The 20,757-nt window shown below is 42.7% G+C and overlaps 1 protein-coding gene across 1 annotated transcript; it reads right to left on the bottom strand.

Annotated features, from left to right (window-relative positions):
• Nucleotides 1-262: 262 nt before the first annotated feature.
• On the bottom strand, nucleotides 263-18,604 carry CDO1 (cysteine dioxygenase type 1). The gene is made up of 5 exons (XM_054986901.1): nucleotides 18,301-18,604; nucleotides 13,715-13,792; nucleotides 6,135-6,292; nucleotides 4,980-5,149; nucleotides 263-950 (listed from the first exon to the last, which is right to left on the bottom strand). The coding sequence occupies exons 1-5, from the start codon at nucleotides 18,477-18,479 to the stop codon at nucleotides 921-923; spliced, it is 615 nt and encodes a 204-aa protein (XP_054842876.1). The 5' UTR covers nucleotides 18,480-18,604; the 3' UTR covers nucleotides 263-920.
• Nucleotides 18,605-20,757: the final 2,153 nt, after the last annotated feature.

Below are 20,757 nucleotides of genomic sequence, written 5' to 3' on the forward strand. Positions count from 1 at the left end.
CAGTGTATTCGTCATTGATTCTGGAACTTTTTTTCTTTTTGAATTAAAAAATGATTACCCTTAGAATTTTGTGGAATGTTGTTAATATATTCCCAGTGTACTGAAAGTAAAGTAGCCAATGCAGAATGGAGCTATCTCACTTACTCCTTCCCTCTGCAGCTCTCTCCTAAACATATCTACACATCAGATATCCAGTCAACAGCATTTACTGGTGATGCTAAATTGTATTGGCTTTCAGGAAAAGAAAAGGCAGATCTGGAAATGTATGTCTAAATCCATCTTTATTTGAGTTGATATGTAGATCCAACTATCAAAAGGTCCTTGAAAATGGAAGCTTATTCAACATGATTAGTAACTTTTAAAAACAGACACTCCTTCCAGAATAAAAGCAACATTATACAGGGCATTAGTTATTGCTCCCTTCTTTTAAAAAACTGATTTTTTACAAATAAGATTTGAAAATGCATAAACTATTTAACAGTTACAATGGTTCATTTAATCAAAATCAGACAAAGCTGTTAACACACACTACAGATGAAGAGGCATTAAATGTTGACTGAAGGTTTAAAAGTTCCATGGCACGTTAAACTGCCATACATTCATACATGTGAGGCTGCTAAAAGACTCCCGCCATATTTAAAAGCCCAAGCTTCTGTGGTTACAGTCACAGTGGAATTAATAGAGACTCTTGTTTTATCGCTGACTACAAAAGGCATTGGAACTCTACAGTAGTCCAAGGCAATACTCTCTTTAGAATTCAAAATGAGAAATCATTCTGGACAACTATGGAAGCTGTCCTATTGCAATTGTGGGTACAGAACATTCAGCACAGTTGCAACAGGAATCAACCATTGAGCCTTCTGCTCCGGCTTTAAAAGAAAGAAAGAAAATCCTCCCAAAGTCAGTGCTCTTTACGTTCCTCAGTTGTTCTCTTGTGAAACTGAAGCTGCCTAAAAAACATAAATACACTTTTTATTGTCAAGAGTCTTCAAATATTGAAGCTGAAATACGACAGAATCTCAACAGATTAGATGAATGAGATGTACAAGCAAATTCCACCAAGCCTTCTCCTTAACTATTTTCTAGAAGGCAGTCAAAGAACTTTAACACCCAGAGTTTGGTGTGAATGGAGGAGCTACTGTGTGGAAAGCTCAGCAAGACAGCACTTTCCTGCCTGGGTTTTGTCCTCAGAGAAGGGAGGAGAAGGCTGTCAGGTGCCAGGCTTTAGCTATGAACTATTAGGCCTCAAGGCAGCGGTTGGAAATGTCATGGCTATTAGCTGGCCCAGATAGTATAATTTCTTTCAAAACTTATATATATGCCTGGATGTAGTAAATTCTGAACATCTAAAATGGAGCTGGGAGGCAGGATTGGAGACTCACCACTGAGGAGGGAGCCTTGTTGGCAACAATATAATTGTGAAAATGATGTTTCACATCACTGGTGACACTCTAGCAGTCAGCCAAACTCTATGGTTTAATCACATAGTTCTGACTGATTGGTAGAGCATCACCAGCAATGCACTGATATCACTTATGGTTGTGACACTGGTGATTGTCCCCAACCATCTACCCATTTTTCTCCTGTCACTCAGCTGAGCAGCAATAGGAATGGCCTGCTGAGGGTGGGAGAGCCCCCATTCCCAGCAGGAGCACAGCAACCCTATTGGGAGGCAGTCTGGCACTAACAGCTCAAATACATTTTAGATTTATCAGCTAGTTTGTTTCATGTTACATTTATTTGCAGCAAATATTCTGTCTATTCAAAATCACTTGGCTACACACATTCATAGATACCATATGGTATAATTCCTAGTCATTTGTGAAAGTACCACTGTTATTACTATTAATCAATGAGACATCACTTGGTCCCACTCCATGAGTCTCAGGGTTTCAGATGGTGGTAGGCTTACCAGGTGCCTGCTGCTGGTGGAAAAACTCCCAGCAGTTCCTGCCTCTGCTCACCAATCACCAGCTGATTGGCAGGAAGACTCAAGCCTAGGAGATGGGCCCATGCCAAAGGAGGCACATGGCAAAATGGGTGAACATCCACCTGTATTTCCTACCTGTCAAGCCAGGGTTGATGCCATCACTTCTTGTGTTGCATCAGAAATGACAACATCACTAGGGCCCATGGACATGAATGAAGTGCAAGTCCCCCACCCCACTCAGTCCCTGGCAACCCTAAACAGTGGGTGCTCAGCAACCATATGGGAGGGGGAAGACAAGATGGAAGGAGACTGAGATCTGATCCCACTGGAGACCTAGCAAGTCTTGGCTTTCCCCTCTCCAGCATTAGCCTTCTTTTGAAGAGAGGGAGATGATGATGGTGCGCACCCATTCTGGGCCCAGCTTTTTCTTTGTCCTATCCTCTTCAGTAAGAGAAGGGGTGGGCTGTTGGTTCAAAAGCCAAGCAAAGAACATTCTGCACTGAGAAGAGCAAGTAAAAATTAACTCATTACACAATCTGTGTCTTTTCTGTCAACTTATCTTTTTTTGGCCTGTTAAGATAAGAGGGGACTCACAATTTATTCACATACTAGCATGAAGAGACTGACAAGAGCAGGAAGGCTATTCTTTATATTATCGCCTCCCATTGTTAAGGAAATTGCTTGTCAAGACACAGGAAAAACAGTAATGCATCAAAAGTAATACATCAAGGGTAATTATTTATCTAGAATAGGAGAGTAATACAGAAGTCCCAATGTGGCACCCATGGGGCACCATGGCACTCGCCAACACCTTTTTAGTGCCTGCAGATATTTTTAGAAAGTGGGTGTTGTCAGGTGGAGCTTTTTGTGATTTTTATGTTTAGGGTCTAATGTTGACAGCGGCTTTATGCAAAGTTCTTTACTGCAAATGGCAGGGTGCTATTTGAAAAACATATTGCGACTTGCTTCTGAGTGAACATGATAGGGCTGCCCAGCTAAAATGCTTATTCCATTTAACTGGAACTTCTACTGAATGCATCAGATCTTCTCAATATGAATGCATTTTTATAATTCGGGTAGAAGCGGATAATAACATCATTGTATCAGATTCTGGCCACTTTTAAAAAATAACATGTTCTTATCAAAATCTAGCCAGATTCTTTCTCTTACTGTACACATGTGCAAAGAGCTCTCATCGGAGTTCTCACCTTCAGCACAAACTATCGCTCTTACAAGCAGTAGTGCAGGTCAAAAAAGGCTAAGTGAAAAGGGAAGGGCTCACATAAAAGGATGGAGTAGCCGGAAGAAACAGCATTTCACCCTTTGGCATAAGTATATTAGCTGCCTGCAAAAGTCACATACTACCTGATGAGGATTTCTTAGCACAATATGTATAATTTTGTGTTAATGCATGAAAATATTTTGAAATGGCATATAAATTTTAAAAGACATCCCATTAAACAGAACTTCTGCCTAAAAGCTACTATCAGTGTTACACAGAAGTTAACTCCCTGGCATTTTGTGGTTAGTTCTAGCTCATGCGATATGCAATTTTTGACTGCCTCAGTCTCTTGCAGCATCCAGTTTGTGACTGTACCCACCACTCTGTCAGAATTGCAAAGATACCCATAGATTAAAAAAGCACGGGGATCCTTGGAGTAATATCTCAAGCAAGGCTGATTTAGTGATACAGGAACATACAGACGTCACATACAGATATTTTAATTTTTTTTAAATGCTGTTCTTCCATAAAGGAAGACTTCTGGCAAGCAAACTGGGTCAGGGTGATTAAACACAGCAATAAGTCCCTTTAATGAGTATAATTACCATATAAACCACTGGTACTTAAAATAATGGCACCATCAACTGGCTAGCGTTCATTTACAGATAAAACACAAGTTAGTTACATTTGATCACTTATTACTCCAATTCTTTAAAAAAAGGAGACCAGGCAGCACTAGCAAAGCCACTCTATTATGAAGAAGGCAGACTCTGAGTTTGTGTAACATGTAATGAGGACATAAATTATGTCCTTTCGGGTGTTCCATTTTCTTTTTACTGCTCCCATTTTCTTATGTAGTTTGAGGAACAGTGAAAACACACAGGAGGATATGCTTGTTTCCAGTAGGGAACAGCCCCTCACCACAGTTATCTTAAACTGAAGATTTCTGAATCAGTCATTTTCAACAGCATCTCTCTGGCTGAAGCCATCATGCCTTTGCAGCTGAAATACATTGTAGGAGAACAGATGGACAGAAAAGAGGAAAAACACTCATAGCTAAGTGTTAACTGGCTGATACAGAAATCCCTGCCTTCCTTAGAAAGCTTTTGAAAAATACACAGAATAACTCTTGTGTTCTATGTTTAATATACTATCCAATAAATTAAATGAACTCTGTGTTAGTTCTCAGTAGAGGGCTGGCTGCATATTTATTTTTAACTTTATTTATACCCCACTTTCCTCCCTAATGGGGACCCCAAGTAGCTTACAATGTTCTTCCCTCATCCATTTATCCTCACAACTCTGGTTGTGAGGATAAATGACTTTGGGCCATAGAGAGACTGGCCCAAAGTCACACAGCAAAGATCCACGGTGGAGCAGGGATTCAAAACTGGGTCTCCCAGATCCTAGCCTGATGCTCGACCACATTCTCCCAGGTTAAAAATCCCTGCCCATGGAAAGCATGTCAAGCAAGAGAGCTGTATTCTTCGTGCTTCCCTGTAGTCTGACTCTTTATCTACTGTGTATTTTTATAGCAAGTAGCAAGGCACCACTGGTCACTTTCAATCATTAGGCAGATATAAAACCCACCCACTCTCTAATGTCCTGTAGTCCTCTGTTCTGCGACTCTTCCTCCCTAGTTTGCCCAGCTCACTGGTCAACTGAGCTCCTCAGAGTTGGCTTCCTTGCCTTCTCCTCTTTGGTAGCCAAATCATCTGGCCTCTTCGTATGGTACCCCCATCTTGGGTGTGAGCTGAGAGCCCCCCCTCCCTCCCTGGAAAGGCTGCAAAGATAAGCTAAAAGGCAGGATATATTTTTGGTACTTACATATGGAGTCCTCTCCCCAAACTGACTATAGAATGTCATTTTAACTTTTTGCTTATGTCCAGTTCTTTGATCAAAGGCATGGCAGGTTTCAAAGGGTGGACTGTACAAATGAAGACTAGCAGCAGTTTCTGTATGGCTTGGGTTCTCCACACGATGCAAGCCAATGGAATCTAAACAGGATAGGGCGCAAAAGCACAGATTAGGTAGCAAGCTTGCAAAAAAGGAGCTAAGTCTTTCCTCAGTTGCAGCTGCAAAAATGCAATGTAGTGTACTAAGTGTGACAGGCGAGCCATGATTACCAGTATGCGATGTACACTAAATCTCAGTTAAAATGACAAGCAGGTATTAAAGCCTGAAGCTGTCAAACAAGCATTCAGCTGAAGACAAAAGCAGGTGTTTTAACAACTATACTAAGCATTTTTCTACAAATTTAGCATTCAAAGCACTTCACATAGCTTATCATGTTGTAATTTTTAAATAACTCCATAAGGTAGGCCAGTGTCATCATCCAGGTGGGCAGCTAAGGCTCAGAGTGAGTGGCTTGCCCAAGGCCACCTACTGAGGTTGTGGCAGAGGTAAGATAGGAACAAGCACAGTACTTGATTTAGGACTGATTATAATGACACTAACTCTGCCACAATACAAATACTCCATCCTGTTCATATGTTTAAGCAACCACCAGTTTAACAGTACAATCCTATTCACTGTTACTCCATGCTATGCCCATTGAACCTTTAAATGAAGTAGTTCTACATAGATCACTTACAGTACACATAGGGTCCATATATTTGGCTTTAAATGTTAAACTAATTATTTTTTTTAGTTTAATAAATTAGCCAGTTGAGAGGACTAGCATCATGACAATGCAGTGCAGAAAATGTCATGCTTTAAGGCTTTATAAATTAATGGCAAGAAAATAGATGCTTGCAAACAATCCTTACCATATAGAGGAAAGGGAAAGTGCCCCTTCAGCCATTATTGGGAAATGGAAATTAGGCAAGGTTAAATCTACAACATGGAGAGATGACCTCATGGGGCCTAGTGATCTAACCCACAGATCTCAAAAACTTTACTTTTTTGGTCCGCTGTAATAAAAATATTGACAGCAAAAGCTTCAAGCTGAAGGTAATTTTGTACCAAAGTAAAAAGGCTTACCTGTTATATAGGCACACTGATTTTCCCTCAAAACTCTCTCAGATTTCTTCAGCAGCTCTCCACCTCCCTTTTTGCTAGGCCATTCAAACAGTGTTTCCTTCAGATTTCCTTGAAGGATCTTCATAAAGCAGTGCGAATCCATGTGATCATGGATGCTGCTACAGGTGCATATACATAATAGATAAACTGTTAGTATGGTGAGATGTGAAAATACAGAAATCAGGGAAGATGGAAGTTTGGAGAACTATTAAAAAAAACTCCTATGAAATATTTTCTCCTTTGGAACAAGTTAAATGCATTTTAAAGACAAATGCTTGGAGCCCATGGTAAATTTCTGCAAAGCATAGGTATTTCCATCAATACAATGGGACTTGTTCTTCTCAGCCCTTCCTGCTGCAGCCTGAAATGCTCTCCAAAATGTTACTCCCGGGGGAAAAAGGGAGCCCAGAAATAGTTCAAGGGGCAGAGAGGAAATGTGAGGAAACCTGCTTCCTTCTACTGCAGAAAATTTACCTGCAAGAGGGGACACGACTCAGAGGAAGAGCAGCAGCTGTGCCTGCAGCAGACCCGAAGTTTAATCCTTGACGTTTTCAGTTAAGAGGCAGTAGGTTATGTAAGAGACCTCTGCCTGAGCCCTTGGAGTAGGGTTGCCAGGTCTCTTTATCCTCCCACCGGGAGGTTTGGGATCTGGCATTAACCTTCTCCCGAGCTGTTTTAAAACCTTGGGCACATATGCATGCTCTGGCGGTGACATGATGACATCACTTCCGCAAGTGATGTCACCACACCGGCTGTGGGGTGATATCACTTCCGTAAATGACCAGCTGCATGAGCGCTTCCGCACTCTCACAAAGCCAATTCTGCCAGTTTGGGGCCCGAATCGGCCCCAAACGAAACACAGAAACACTCCCGCAGTCAGCGCGATAGCAAGCTCCGGGGGCTTGCCCCTCCCCCTGATCGGCCAGCAATTGGCGGACGAGGGAGCAAATCCCCAAGAGTTTGCTCACCATCAGCAGGCACTGGGAACCCTACCATGGAGGCCCATGGCCTGATTCAGTATAAGGCAGGTACATGGGTTCAAATCACAGCCAATTCACTCAAAATGGGTACTATTATGATTTTTATGTGAATCAATCTACAGCATTATAGAATGGTAGCTGGTATATATACTGTAGACTTACATAATGTTTTCAAGAATACATTTGTTTAAACATGACTAATTATGTCTACATTTAGTATGTTAAAGAGTACTGAAGACCTCACCGTTTTCAGTGTTATACAACTAATATGCTGCTAGTTCTAGTGTGACTGTTTCTGTTACCACCAAAATTTCTGTTTTCTATTTTTAACCTTTCAAATGGCAAAAATGAATATATGTGGGCTAAGCTTCCATAGGATGCAGCAGTTTGCAGTTTTCTCTCTGTCCGGCATATGTATACTATTGCTTGTAGAAAATAAAAACTTTTGTACATTAAAATGCCATAAATATATCAAGAATTACAGTTTTATATGATAGGTAACAAATCTTGCATATTATGTTGTTAAAGGAGCAAAGTAAGTTTGGAAAGAAATTACATACACTTCAGTCCCACCCACCCACCCAAAACTGGAAAAAAGCCCTCCCATGGCTTCAACATTTCTGTAAAATTTCATCTCTACTCAGCAAGGAATATGTCTTCACATCATGTCTACTGCAAACATGATGTATCATAAATTGACTAGATATATACAAGAGATTATTACAAACACTACCTAAAATATGCAAAAAGCCCCAACTAAAAATATGCAAGGATACACTAGCTATTACAGATTCTTTAAAAACTTGATTTATTTAGATCTCATGTTTTGTCTGTCTTTGAACTCAGGAGACATATTTGGGCTCTCAGGAGTAGAGATGGGCATGAACCAAAAAAACCCCGAACCATGTGATTCGTGGTTCATGGCATTCCACAGAACCTCGAACTTCCAACCTTTCCCCAGTTCATGGTTCGTTGTTCCGTGGCATTTCAACCACCCAGCACCAGCTGCCGAAGCCGGCGCGGGGCATTTGAAACAGACAGCCCCTTTCTTCTGCTGCCAGAGCAGCTGGAGAAAGGGGCTGTCAGTTTCACAGACTCCGTGCTGGGTTCAGCCGCGGGGTCTGTGAAACGGACAGCCTCTTTTTCTGCTGCCCGGGCTGTCAGTTTCACAGACTCCGCGCTGGAACCGGTGCAGGGTCTGTAAAACTGACAGCCTCTTTTCCTGCCTGGGCTGTCAGTTTCACAGCCCCCGTGCTGGAACCTGTGCAGGGTCTGTAAAACTGACAGCCCGGGCAGCCCGCTGCTTCCACCACCTCCTCCTTGCTCTACTGCAAGAATGGCCAGTGGGCCCACCTAGCCTGCGCTGCCTGTGACACCTTCCCTGCTTCCAGCTCGCTCACCCAGCTGTCTGTGAGCTGGGGATGTGGCCAGCTGGCACGCTCACCCAGCTGCCTGTAAAACGGGGAAGAAGTCAGCAGGCATGCCTGGCCACTGGGCCAGCAATAACATCACTTTGTAAAAATGACGTCATGCTGGAGTCAGGACAGAAGCTTTGCACATGCAAAGATGAACAGTTGGATAGTGTGTGGGGGGCTATCAATTTTGGGTGGGGGAGGCCACCTACCAATCCGAGCCTCAAACAAAAGGCATAGTTGGCACGGTGTCACTAATTCACTATAAATATCAATGGAAATCCAGTTTGTTGCATTGCATTCCCTTACTAATTTTAGCTGTCAGTCTAGGCTCTGGGAGATCCAGGTTCAAATCCCCCTTCTGCCACTGAAGCTTGCTGGGTGACCTTGAACCAGCCACGTTGTCTCTACTTTACTTAAACTGCACAGTTTGTCAGGAAAAAATGGAAGAGAGGAGAATGATGTAAGCTGCTGGGGTCCCAACATATATTAATAAATACATACAGACTTAGGATCACAGCTGATACTATTTTCCTGTATTTTTCTTGCTATGCAAGCCTTTAATGAAAAACCAATGCAATAATTCCATAGGGCAAATTTTTCATTTCAGATGCTCATAAATAGTAAACAAAAAAAAAATCAGCGTCTAGATTAAAAACCTGACGCATGCTTACACATCATCTTCTGTGCACACAGATACAACAGTGTTCCTTTTTAGAGCTATGATTAGTTTCTATTTTGAACTATGAAAGAAATGCCACATTGTCACTTTCCACCCAAGTTCTTGCTAGCAAAAAATGAAAACAAGCTGTGCTCTTTTAGTTTTAAACAGTGTTATTCACAAACCATCAGTATTTGGCAGAACCCACTTGAAGGCTGTTCAAAAAATAAAAAGGAACATACAGCTCACACCATCAAAATATGTAGTAATTTCTCAGGCTTGCATTGTTTGTGACTCATCAAGTGAAATGCATTCAAACAAACAGTTATGCAAGGTGCATGACAGACCCAAATTGTGCTGACTGAGTCTCTCTCTACACGAGATGCCTCAGCGTGTGTTTGTCAAGTGTAGGGGAGACACAATGTTAGCTGGGAAGAGTAGTTTAAAAAGGACAGCGCCTGCAGAGATCGCTCCTCAGAGGGTTTGTTACCTTCATCCTCGCCGTCCAGAAGGCTCTGTCAATTTCACCTCTCCAGTCTAAAACTAGAGGGCAGTGTGGAATGGAAATGTATAGCTCCAGTGTATAGCACCGCCTTTGCCCTGCTGCCAGCTGTCTTTTTAAACTACCCTTATTGGCTAACATTTCATCTCTCGACACATGTTCTTCACATATCAGATGCCCAATGTAGAGAGACTCTGAGTTAGGGAAAGTTTTGAAGCAACAACCTGATTTTGCAGCTCAGTTCATCTGTCAGACAGCATGCATTCAGAGCCTTTCATATTTTTCAGTGCAACAATATTTAAATTGTAATAAGTGCTCAGCTGATACAGCCAGAGCAAGGTTTCTTAGTTATAATACCTGAAAACTGTTCCCTCTTCCCTAACCTCCGTTCATGTTGTAGAATATGTGTATGAATTCCATGCTGAATTCAGGCATCACAGATAATTATACCAATTTTAAAACCAATATAGAAACCCAGGGCAAGTAAAAACAAAACCCTGTTATTTAAAAATGCACAGTATCCATGATGACCCAAACCAGCTCATAATCTAAATAAGACACTAGACTGAGAATAGGTCTATGGATCAGATTACAATCATGAACACTCACCCAAGTGTATATGCCCTTTCCCACCCAACACATCCTATTGGATATACTAAGGTACCAAGGATGTGCTCTTCTTCTGCTCTCTGCCCATCATTCCACTAGCATGAGGCTGAATGCTAAACTCTCTCTCTCTTCCCTAGTTATTTTCTATTCCTCCATCACTGTCTGCATGGCTGAAACCTCCTATCTGGGCTTCCACTTCACTACAAGCAAGTGTGTATAACCCAGAGGGGCGAAGCTGCAAGTGCTTAAACCTTCCCCATCAACTCCCTTCCCACTGCAAACTGTCCTGTTCTTTCTCCATTTAATATGTCAAGGGGGAGGTACTGGAGAGAGTGAATGCCAAGGGAAAGTGATGGGTAAGGAAAGGTTAAGCATTTAACCTGCTGCTTTGCAGTGGAGAAATAGTGGCCTTGATTTCCCAGACCCAAATTTGCCCTCAAGCTTCTAGTACTAGCCTATCCCAAAAGAGACAAGCAAGCCAGCTCCTTGTGAACTGAGAGAATGGATAGCAAAAGAAGGGACTTCCCTCTTCTAGCATTATCACGCACTTAAGCAATATGCCAGTGTAGTTTTAGTGCGCAGTGCAGGACTGGAGAAATACAAATTCAAATCCTTTCTTATCCTAATTTACCTCACAGAATTATTGTGAGGATTAAAAAAAAATCAAAGAGGGAGAACTTTGCATGCTGCCCCGAACTCCTTGAATGATTGTAGAATAAAAATAAAACACTCTAGAAGACAGCAATGACATTTGTAGCTGGATTTCAACTACAGCCAGTTATGAATATATGTTTTCCTGAAGAGCAACATCAGTGATTCAAACCAACCTCCACAGCAGCCAAGAGGCAACTGGTACCCACTGGGGGAAAAAATAGAAATATTCTCTATAGAGTTTTCAGGGATATTCAGAATGGGTACTGGTGCTCTCCAACTGCATTAAAAATGGGGGAGATGAGGAACAATCTCTTTATCTCTGCACAGAGGCTACTTTGGAGGCTGAGAAAGCACAATGTTCCTTCATTCAATCTCATACACAAAGCATTCAGAGCAACAGGGTGGGGGAACCTATTACCACCAAGAAAGCACAAAGAAGAAAGTCATCAGTGGTTCTACAGCAGCCTTTTCTGATAAATAGGAATTGTGTTTCCTCATACTTCAGAATTTCTGATACAACTATTTTACAGAAGGCAGAAATTAAATGGTACAGTAATAGCCCCCTCTCAAAAAAAATCAGAACACAATCCACCTAATACCTTTTTATTAGGACCAACCAAATGACACATAACAGTGTGCAAGCTTTTGTGTTCAGTAAAACTCTTCACCAGGCTGGACTGAGAAAAAGATTAGAAAAACAGAGAAAGGAAAATTCCTCAGGACATGGTTTCAAGTTATACCCAGCTCTTTGGGGAAAGAGACAATAAAATAATTAAACCCCATAGGCATAAACAAATTCTAACAATTGTCACTAATTATTTTCTAATTAGAAACACCTGTTGGCATTTGTTAATGCCTGTGGAGTCCATTATGTAGACTGTTCTCTTTTTTTGGACTCACACGGCTTACAGCTTTCTGCAATAACAGATGCCACAGACTGCGCATCCAAAGTAAAGAAAGACTAATCCTCATGTGAGAATTACTCTCTTCCTTTACTTTGTCTGTTACGGGAGCAGCCTTTCTCTTTATGCTTACGACAGATTGCGCATCCAGCATATAACAAGATCTGTCTCTGCAGCATGTCTTCATGCAGAGTATGCCCCCAAAGCTATCTTGCTCTAAAAACGTGTGGCCTACAAGAAATACACAGGACATTTTGATTTGATAGGCTGAAGGCCTGAGACATACAGCTATGAAAGTACCCCACAGCCTTCCTTCCAGTAGATTACTCCATCCTCTATGAACACAGACAGCTTGTCATATTCTGTAAGAGAAGCTTGTTGAAAGCCCCACTTCTATGGCACAACAAAATATGACCAACATTTCCCCTAATTTTTATGGAGAAAACTGCAGAAGGATGGGGGAGTGAAGAGTTGAGCAAAGAGAAGTCTAGCATCATAAACCAAGTGTGGTTTTAATTTTTTACTTTGCTTCTATTCTGTCTTTCTCTCCATTAGGATCCAAAGCAACCAGTTTGATGTAGTGGTTAAGAGAGGCAGGACTCTTAATCTAGTGAACTGGGTTTGATTCCTCACTCCTCCATTTGAAGCCAGCTGGGAGACCTTGGGTCAGTCACAGCTCTCTTAGAGCTCTCTCAGCCCCACTTACCTCACAGGAGATGGAGATAATAATAACATACTTTGTAAACCACTCTAAACGGGTGTTAAGTTGTCCTGAAGGGCAGTATATAAATTGAATGTTATTAATATTATTCTCTCCTCCATTTTTGACTCACAGCAATCCTGTGAAGTAGGTTAGGCTGAGAGTCTGACTGGCCCAAGATCACCCAGCAACCTTTCATGGCAGAGCAGGAAATCAAACCAGGTTCTCCTAGATCCTGGACCATTACTCTAGCCACTACACCTTGCGGGCTTTCCATAATGGATGATAAGAGGTCAAAATTTCTATCCTCTCATTCAGTGAAGATAAGCTAAAGTAAAATAAATAAGGTAAATGACAAACTAACTTTAAAAAGACAGTCAAACAAGTAGGTTAGCTTAAAACTGCATTGCAATTGTCCTGTGTTTTATAATATACCCAAGATTAGGTAGGTAAAGGTAGTCCCCTGCGCAAGCACCGAGTAATTACTGACCCATGGGGAGACGTTGCATCACAACATTTTCTTGGCAGACTTTTTATGGGGTGGTTTGCCATTGCCGTCCCCAGCCATCTACACTTTACCCCCAGGAAACTGGGTACTCTTTTTACCGACCTCAGAAAGATGGAAGGCTGAGTCAACCTTGAGCCAGTTACTTGAACCCAGCTTCCGCCAGGATCGAACTCAGGTCGTGAGCAGAGCTTGGGCTGCAGTACTGCCGCTTACCACTCTGCACCACGGGGCCCAAGATTACAGTGTAGCATATTGAATATATTTTTCCTTCCAAACAATTTCTGCCACTGACCCCCTTTCAATACCCAAAGGCCAAGCCCACTGTGAATGTATCTTGTCCACCATCCATCATGGCTGGTGAAAAATCTCTTCTACCTACTAGCACTCCTTCGTAAAGCATCAGTTGATCATTGCTGATCATTTACAAGCAATCAAGAATATAAAAGATTGTCACTTAACAACTGCCTCACTTTGTTGTTAATAGATATTGTTTGGGATTTTTAAAAAATATTGGACTAAAAAATCAAGCAATAGATCTACCTAAGCATTTGGAAATTTGAGATATAACTTTACAGTATATATATATATATATATATATATATATATTACAAACCTGCCATGTCCTTCTCCCCAGCATAAGAGCATCAAATTGAACTTTCCATTTCCTTCATTCACAAGATTTCTTGTATATCTGAAACAATAAAAACATGGCTTTCTTTTTAACATCGTCTCACAGTAAGAGGCAAAACAAAAATCAAGATCATACATCCTTGACTTGCGTGGCTCAAGCATAAAAAAATCAGGGCCACTGAAACAATAACTCCTTAAACTTCTGTCTGTCCAGTTCCCCACTCTTCTTGACTATTATTTCTTTATAGAGTTATATGAAAAATCTATCCATTACATTTGGATTCTTTTGAGCTATGGATACCCACTGTGCACTTGCATTTTGATTATAAATACAACCTGCTTTACAAAGTTATAGGAGAACTGACATCATATACATACAATGCAATCCTATGCAAAGTTACTGTAGTCTGAGCCCAATGAAATAATGGGAAAACTCTACATAGTGCAGTCCTATTAGTGTGCTTTGAACATGCTGAATTCTCATTCTGCATATTTAAAACTAAGGTAGGATACCAGATGACAGACCACAAAGCCACAGCTCCATCCATTTATTTTAAATATCTTATTTTCCCCATTTAAACTACTTTTTTCCCCAGAAAAAAAACTATTTTTTAAATGTGTGCAAACTTCCTGGAATTCCACCAACCAAGGTAAGAACCAGCTAGTTTAAAAAGTTTAAGAAGTTCTCTAACAAAAATTAGATAATACTGTACACAGGGGAAAAAAATCTGAAGAGAAATACCTTCATAAAATTAAGCCAAAGCATGCCTTTTAAACTGGACAAATAATACCCAGCTAAAATATTTTCACTAGGCATCAGTTTCTCTCTTAAATATTAGTACTTGCTTTGATGTGTACGCACAATTCTGACATGAACAGAAATTAGCAGACTTTCAGAAGGACACAAGGGAAGCTGCCAAAGGAGAATTAAAGAGGCTCGAAGAAGCAAGAAACCAGGGTTGTCAACCTCCAGGTGTGACCGGGAGTTCTCCCTGAATCGCAACCAGATTATCGAGGTCAGCTCCCATGGAGAAAATGTCAAGTGCATTGGGCGGGCTGTATGATATACCATAAGATTCACTCCAGATTCTCACTTTCACAGACTCCACCCCCAAATATCCAGAAATTTCCCAAACTGGAGTTGGCAACCCTACAAGAAACAGCCACTGATTTGCTGACGCGATGTTGGTCCCAGACATTGTCGAGATGTTTCAGCGACGTCACAGAACACAATAAAAGCAGGATTTGAGACTTCGAGATTGCTTTTATCTAATCTGATCGTTCCTCTATTTGGGGAGGGGAGAGAACATCGCGCTTGGCACCTCTGCCATTCGACGGGGCTCGCGGGGCGTACTGCTTTACAGTCTCGGGTGCATTTTACAGCGGCCATCCTCAAGGGCGCCCCTCCTTCGCCCGCCCGGCTTTCGCTGGTTCTTAAGAATTCGCCAACGCCCGAGCCCGGCTGCCTTGGAGCTCTACTCAGCAGCCATTGGCCCAGCAGCTCGGGGTGTAGCCGAAGGTCGGCGCCCATTGGCCAGCGGGGCCTCTCCCCCTCTCTACCCCCTTCCCTGCGTGGCACTTCAGAAGAGCTCCGGGGAGTGGGAGGGGCAGAGAAAGGGAAAGGCTGCACCGGGCGCGCGGCTCCCCGCCCCGATCACCCGGCCGGGCTGCTGCCCGCGCGCCTCTCCACACGGCTCCAAGGACGTTTCAATTCACACGGGCCGCTTAAAGTGCCGCCAGCCGACGTGAGCAAAAACAGAACGGAGTTTTTAAAGGGGGCGCGTTGCAAGTTTCTGGAGAGGCTGATGGCCCTGCAGGAAGGCTGCGCTTTAGAAGGCCCTGTGGTTCCAAGCTTTCCACCCGCGTGGGTTTCTCCGCCGAAATGAAGGAGAAGGGCACAGGGGAGCAGAGCGAGAGGGCTGAATGCTCCTTCTCGCTGCTCTCGGTGTCATCGTCCGCTTCTCCTTCGGTTTGGCTTCAAAGAGTTGCGCCTTTGGGTGTTGTTTAACGCTTGGCTGAGCACCACGCTGCTCCCACCCTGGAATTTTCTCCTGCGTGGCATGCAGGAAGGCCCCGATCAAATGGCGCATCCACTGCGACCTTAGGCTGCTTTTGAGCATCGCTCCTGGTCTTCTTGGGGTTTCCCTCTTTAAACCGCATAACAACAACGGCGCTTATATATTGCTCTTCTAGAGAGATTAGCGCTCCCCTCAGAGTGGTGAACAAGGTCAGTGTTATTACTGTCCCCATAATATAGGGCTGGGGAGTTGGGGCTGAGAAGAGAGGCTTACCCAAGGCCACTTGCAGAGTTCATGGCAGTAGGGGGATTCGAACCAGCAGAGTACTAATTCACAGCCCAACCACTTAAGCACTAGGCTTAAACCTTGTGATCTGGTCCAAAGGGGAACTCTAGGGTGGCTCTGGGTGGAGCATCCACTGGGGTTCTCTGTATGGATGATCCTCACACAGCCACCCTAGAGTTCTTCCTCCCCCTCCCCTTAACTGAGCTGCCCTGCAACTTCAAAGTGCAGTGCACCTAGGAAAGGGAAAGGAAGGTTTCCAGAGACCCCCAGCCACTTTTAAGTTTTTGAGGTGAAAACTGGAGGCAGGAGGAGTTATTGTTGAATTTTCTTGCAAAGTGCAGATTGTGGTTTTTGAAATACAAGTTAGTGGAATTCCGAAAAATAAGAGGTCAACAGCTCTGCTTATCAGGAATTGTTGCTGAACTAGAAAATACTGTATCCCTTTCTGCTACTGCTTCAGTCAACCAAGCTAGCCATATGGTAGAGGAGACTTTATGGGCCATATGTTGACAAAATTTGCTGAACAAATGAACAATGTAGTAATTAAGGTGCCTCTACTGGACGTAATGGACTAATAAATGGAGTGCAGGGCAAATCCAAAATACTGACACAACTCCTGTGTCTCAGGTTACTTTGAAGGCAAAGGACCCAGTCTTTTCAAGCACATTTCATCTGCTTCATTTATACCCCACCTTTCTCCCCAATAGGGACCCAAAGCACCTCACTTCATTCTCCTCTCCTCATTTACCTTTCCTGGGAGGTGGGTTGGGCTGAGTCTGTGACTGGCCCAAGGTCACCCAGTGAGCTTCCATGGCAGAGCAGGCTTTGAACCTGCGTCTCCAAATCCTAATCTAACACTCTAGCCGCTAAACCACACTGGCATTCTGTCTCTTGCTGCTGGAGGGCCACTGCCATGTGTGAGACTAGGGGTGGGTGGGAATTCACCTCTTTAAACGGCCACTGTATCAATACCACCCCCTCTTCTGTGCAGTGCTGGCACAGATACTTCCTATACAATCTGGGAAATCCAAGTCAAAAGGGGATTCTTGCAGCAGCCTGGCTCCTCAGCCATGCAACAGCAGCTGTTTTCAGGCAGCAAAGCCACACCACGAATTGAAGTAGGCCTCAAGAGCACAGAGAGAATGAAAAGGGCAGGAGTAGTCAAGAGAAGGAATTAGGGGTGATCATTATTCAGCGCTCAATAGGAAAGGGAGTCTGGGGTCAGAGCTTAGCAACCAGCAAGGTCCCCCTTTCTGTGGCAATATAGATGTGTGAATGCAGGAAAAAGAGAATGAAAGAACACATTCCACCAACTCCATACATCACCAACCAAAAATTTTAAGCCATGTAAGAGAAGCCGAGAATTAGAGCCCTGTCCAGACCCATATAGGCAGGCCATGCCTTTTCTAACTACTGTTTTAGCCTGTTTCCAGATTTTTCCAACACACTATACTGTTTTGCATGGCAATTAATTTCAATGCATCTTTCAAGAGCTGCTTTAAAAAAGAAAGAAAAAGATAAAGGAACCATCTCTTTTAATTGCAAGAAAAATCAGGAAACTGAAATTTAACAGAATCATTCAACTAACTCCCAAGGAAGTGCTGCACAAACCAAGCAGGGAGACTGGAGCAAGAGGTATACCACAAGACAACTTGTCCTATGTCCAAACTCCCAACAGCTGCCTGACAGAAGAGCTGGACATGTGAATGCTGCTACCACTTATATCCCTTCCCCAGCCAAAGGACTGTGGTGTGTGGAAGATTTGTCCCACTGGTAAGGCCAACATTGGCTTCTCTGGGCATTGAGCTCCCCAAATGTTCCCATCCTACTGTTGCCAGACAGCTCCAGGCCATGTGCCCTCCCATCACTCCAAACGTTATTTTTAACGATTCAACCCAATTTTGATACAGGATATAGCCAGAGAGCCACTTTCTGGACAGAGCGTCTGTCAATCATTAGCGACAAATCATACATTGTTGCTGCGACTTTATGAAAACTGCAGATACCTTTAAAGTGACCCAAGAACCCCAACCTCATCTTGCAACGTGTCAAAAATCACCCACGTATGGTGCAAAAAAGAGCTCTGGAAAGTACTAGGCTGAGCTTTACTGTTAAGAGCCGCGTAAGGAATGCAAGCCGTCGGCAAGAACATCTCGTCTATCCATGGAGTATTTCAGCAAAACCGAATCGCCTAAAAACAGAGCACGCAGACTACCAAACCAGTCTCCCTGGATTTCCCTTCTGCGCTCAGGAGAGCTGATTTTACCTGAACTGGTCAAACTGGGCATACTTGGTCCACTCCTCAGGGTTACTCTCGTAAGATTCCATTACGTTTTGCACTTCTGCCACATTGACTTTATCGCCAGCAAACAGCCGGTGCAGGATCTCGATCAGCTCCTCTAACGTCTGCGCTTTCCACACTTCTGTCTGCACGGGCTGATCCATGGCGCGCTTTCCTCCCCTCAGGCGGAGAAACCTTCAAGTCGGAGAAGAAAAGCCGCGCTGCCTCGCGCCCAGCAAAAAAAAAACCCTCTTCCCGGCGCCAGCGGCTTCGCTTCCCTCTATTTATCCCCTGGAGACTCAGTGGGAATGTACCAAGTGCGCGAGGAGGGCGGAGGGAGACTCCAGCGAGTCACTTTAGCCCGCGATAGGCTCCTACGGCACCCTGGAAAAACCGGCACCCCCGCCCCTCCCAGGCGAGTCCTTTTGCAAAGCCGCTCGCTTTTCCGAGGTGGAGCGTCGGCGCGGCTTTCTTGTTGCCTCGTTAAGGGGACCAGGGTTGCTCCTCCGCTCTGCAATATTTTGGAACCACCCCCAACACAGCAAGAATGCAGAGATTCCAGAATGATTTACTCAATAACACGCTTTTGTATTCCAATAGCTTGGAAATTGCGCTGCCGGACACTGCCTTTCCCAAGGATGGGCGAAGGCGGGGGCCTCTTAAAATTAATTTCCATTATACCGTACCTAACAAACATGTTGATATATGTCTTTACTAAATGTTAATGACCTTTACATGTTTATTATCTCATCTGTATATAAGGTTTTCTTGTTTAGTATCGTTATTCTTGTATTACCTTTGTTTTATTGTTGTTAAAAAATTTAGAAATAAAAAGTTATAAAAAAATTAATCTCTCACACTGCCCTAAGCAACCAGGGGCCAATCTCTAACACTGCAATCCTAAACAGATTTATACCTTTCCTAAAACCACTGCATTCAAACTACCTGTTAGTCTCTTGCCTTGAAAACCTCACAAGGGGTCACTGTAAGTCAGCTATGACTTGAAGGCACTCTCCACCACCACCAATGTGCTTAGAAGGGTGTACTTTGCAGTATAAGCCATCTTTCAAAGTTGGAACGTACTCAAGATGATTAAGCAGTGACCACTCAGTCTCCTTGTTAACACTCCAGTGGTTAAAGATGAATAGATGATTTAAAGACAAGCTTTTCAGTAAAGTAGGAATCAATTTTAATGCTCATTATTTATGCCTCACTTTCTTTTTTAAAATTAAATTTTATTAAGAATTTTTAGAACCAGAAGATCAAAACTAACGTAAAATTTAAAAAAGAAATATAAAGCTGAAGAAAAAATAAAAATATAAGGAAATGGCCTGATTTTCTCTATAAGAAACACAAGTACAATCACACTTACTCTAAAGCTGAAGAAAAAATAAAAATATAAGAAAATGGCCTGATTTTCTCTATAAGAAACACAAGTACAATCACATTTACTCTATAAATTACAAAAAGATAAAGCTCTCCTTTTTCTATTATGCAATTTCTTCCCCCGCCCCCTTAATCATTGAATCTACAAATCATCAGTTTATTTTTTCTATTTCATGCAAAAAATCTGTAAGGGGCTTCTAGTCAGCAATAAATGTAGATAATGACTTTTCTCTAATCAAAGAAGTAAGTTTAGCCATATCTGCAAGTTCCATCATCTTCACCAACTATTCCTCTGCGGTATGCAATGTTGAACTTTTCCATTTTTGTGCATATAATAATCTCACGGCCATTGCCATATATAAAGTTCCATGACTTTTTTGTCTATCCATTAGTCCCAAAAGAAAAGTTTCTGGTTTCATTTGAACATTAATCTTTACAATCTCCTGGATTAATGAATGTAATTATATCTTTTTTTTGCTTTATTACATGTCCATCATAAATGATAAAATATTTATGTCCCACTTCCCTCCCCAATTGGCATCCAAACCAGCTTACAATATCAATCCCCTCCTCCATTATATTCTCACAACTCTCTGAGGTAGGTTAGGCTGAGAGTAACTGGCCCAAGATAACCCAGCAAGCTGGGTGGGGGATTGAAAGGAGGCCCACTAGATTGTAGTCTGCTGAAAGGGAGTTTATTCCCAAATTCAGAACACTTGTCCCTTGGTGAACAGATATTTAGGATTCTTATCTCTCTACAGATGCTAGCTTCTGCTCTAATCAAGCTGCATTGTATCACTGTACATTTACGTCCTGATACTTTCCTTTACTATACCCCTCCCATGCTGTACCTTTACATCTTGATGCCCTCCTTCGTAACACCCCACCCACCTTTTGGCTCCATTCCTACTCGTGTCTGAAAAGGAGAGCTCTGACTCTTGGGAGCTTATACCCCGAAAATCTTGTTGGTATCTAAGGTACCATTGGACTCAAATCCTGCTTACCAACATGGCTACCCACCCCAAACAGACCCTAGTCTGACACTTTAACTAGCAT

The sequence above is a fragment of the Eublepharis macularius genome, chromosome 8 (assembly GCF_028583425.1).
Source record: "Eublepharis macularius isolate TG4126 chromosome 8, MPM_Emac_v1.0, whole genome shotgun sequence".
Classification (NCBI taxonomy): Eukaryota; Metazoa; Chordata; class Lepidosauria; order Squamata; family Eublepharidae; genus Eublepharis; species Eublepharis macularius.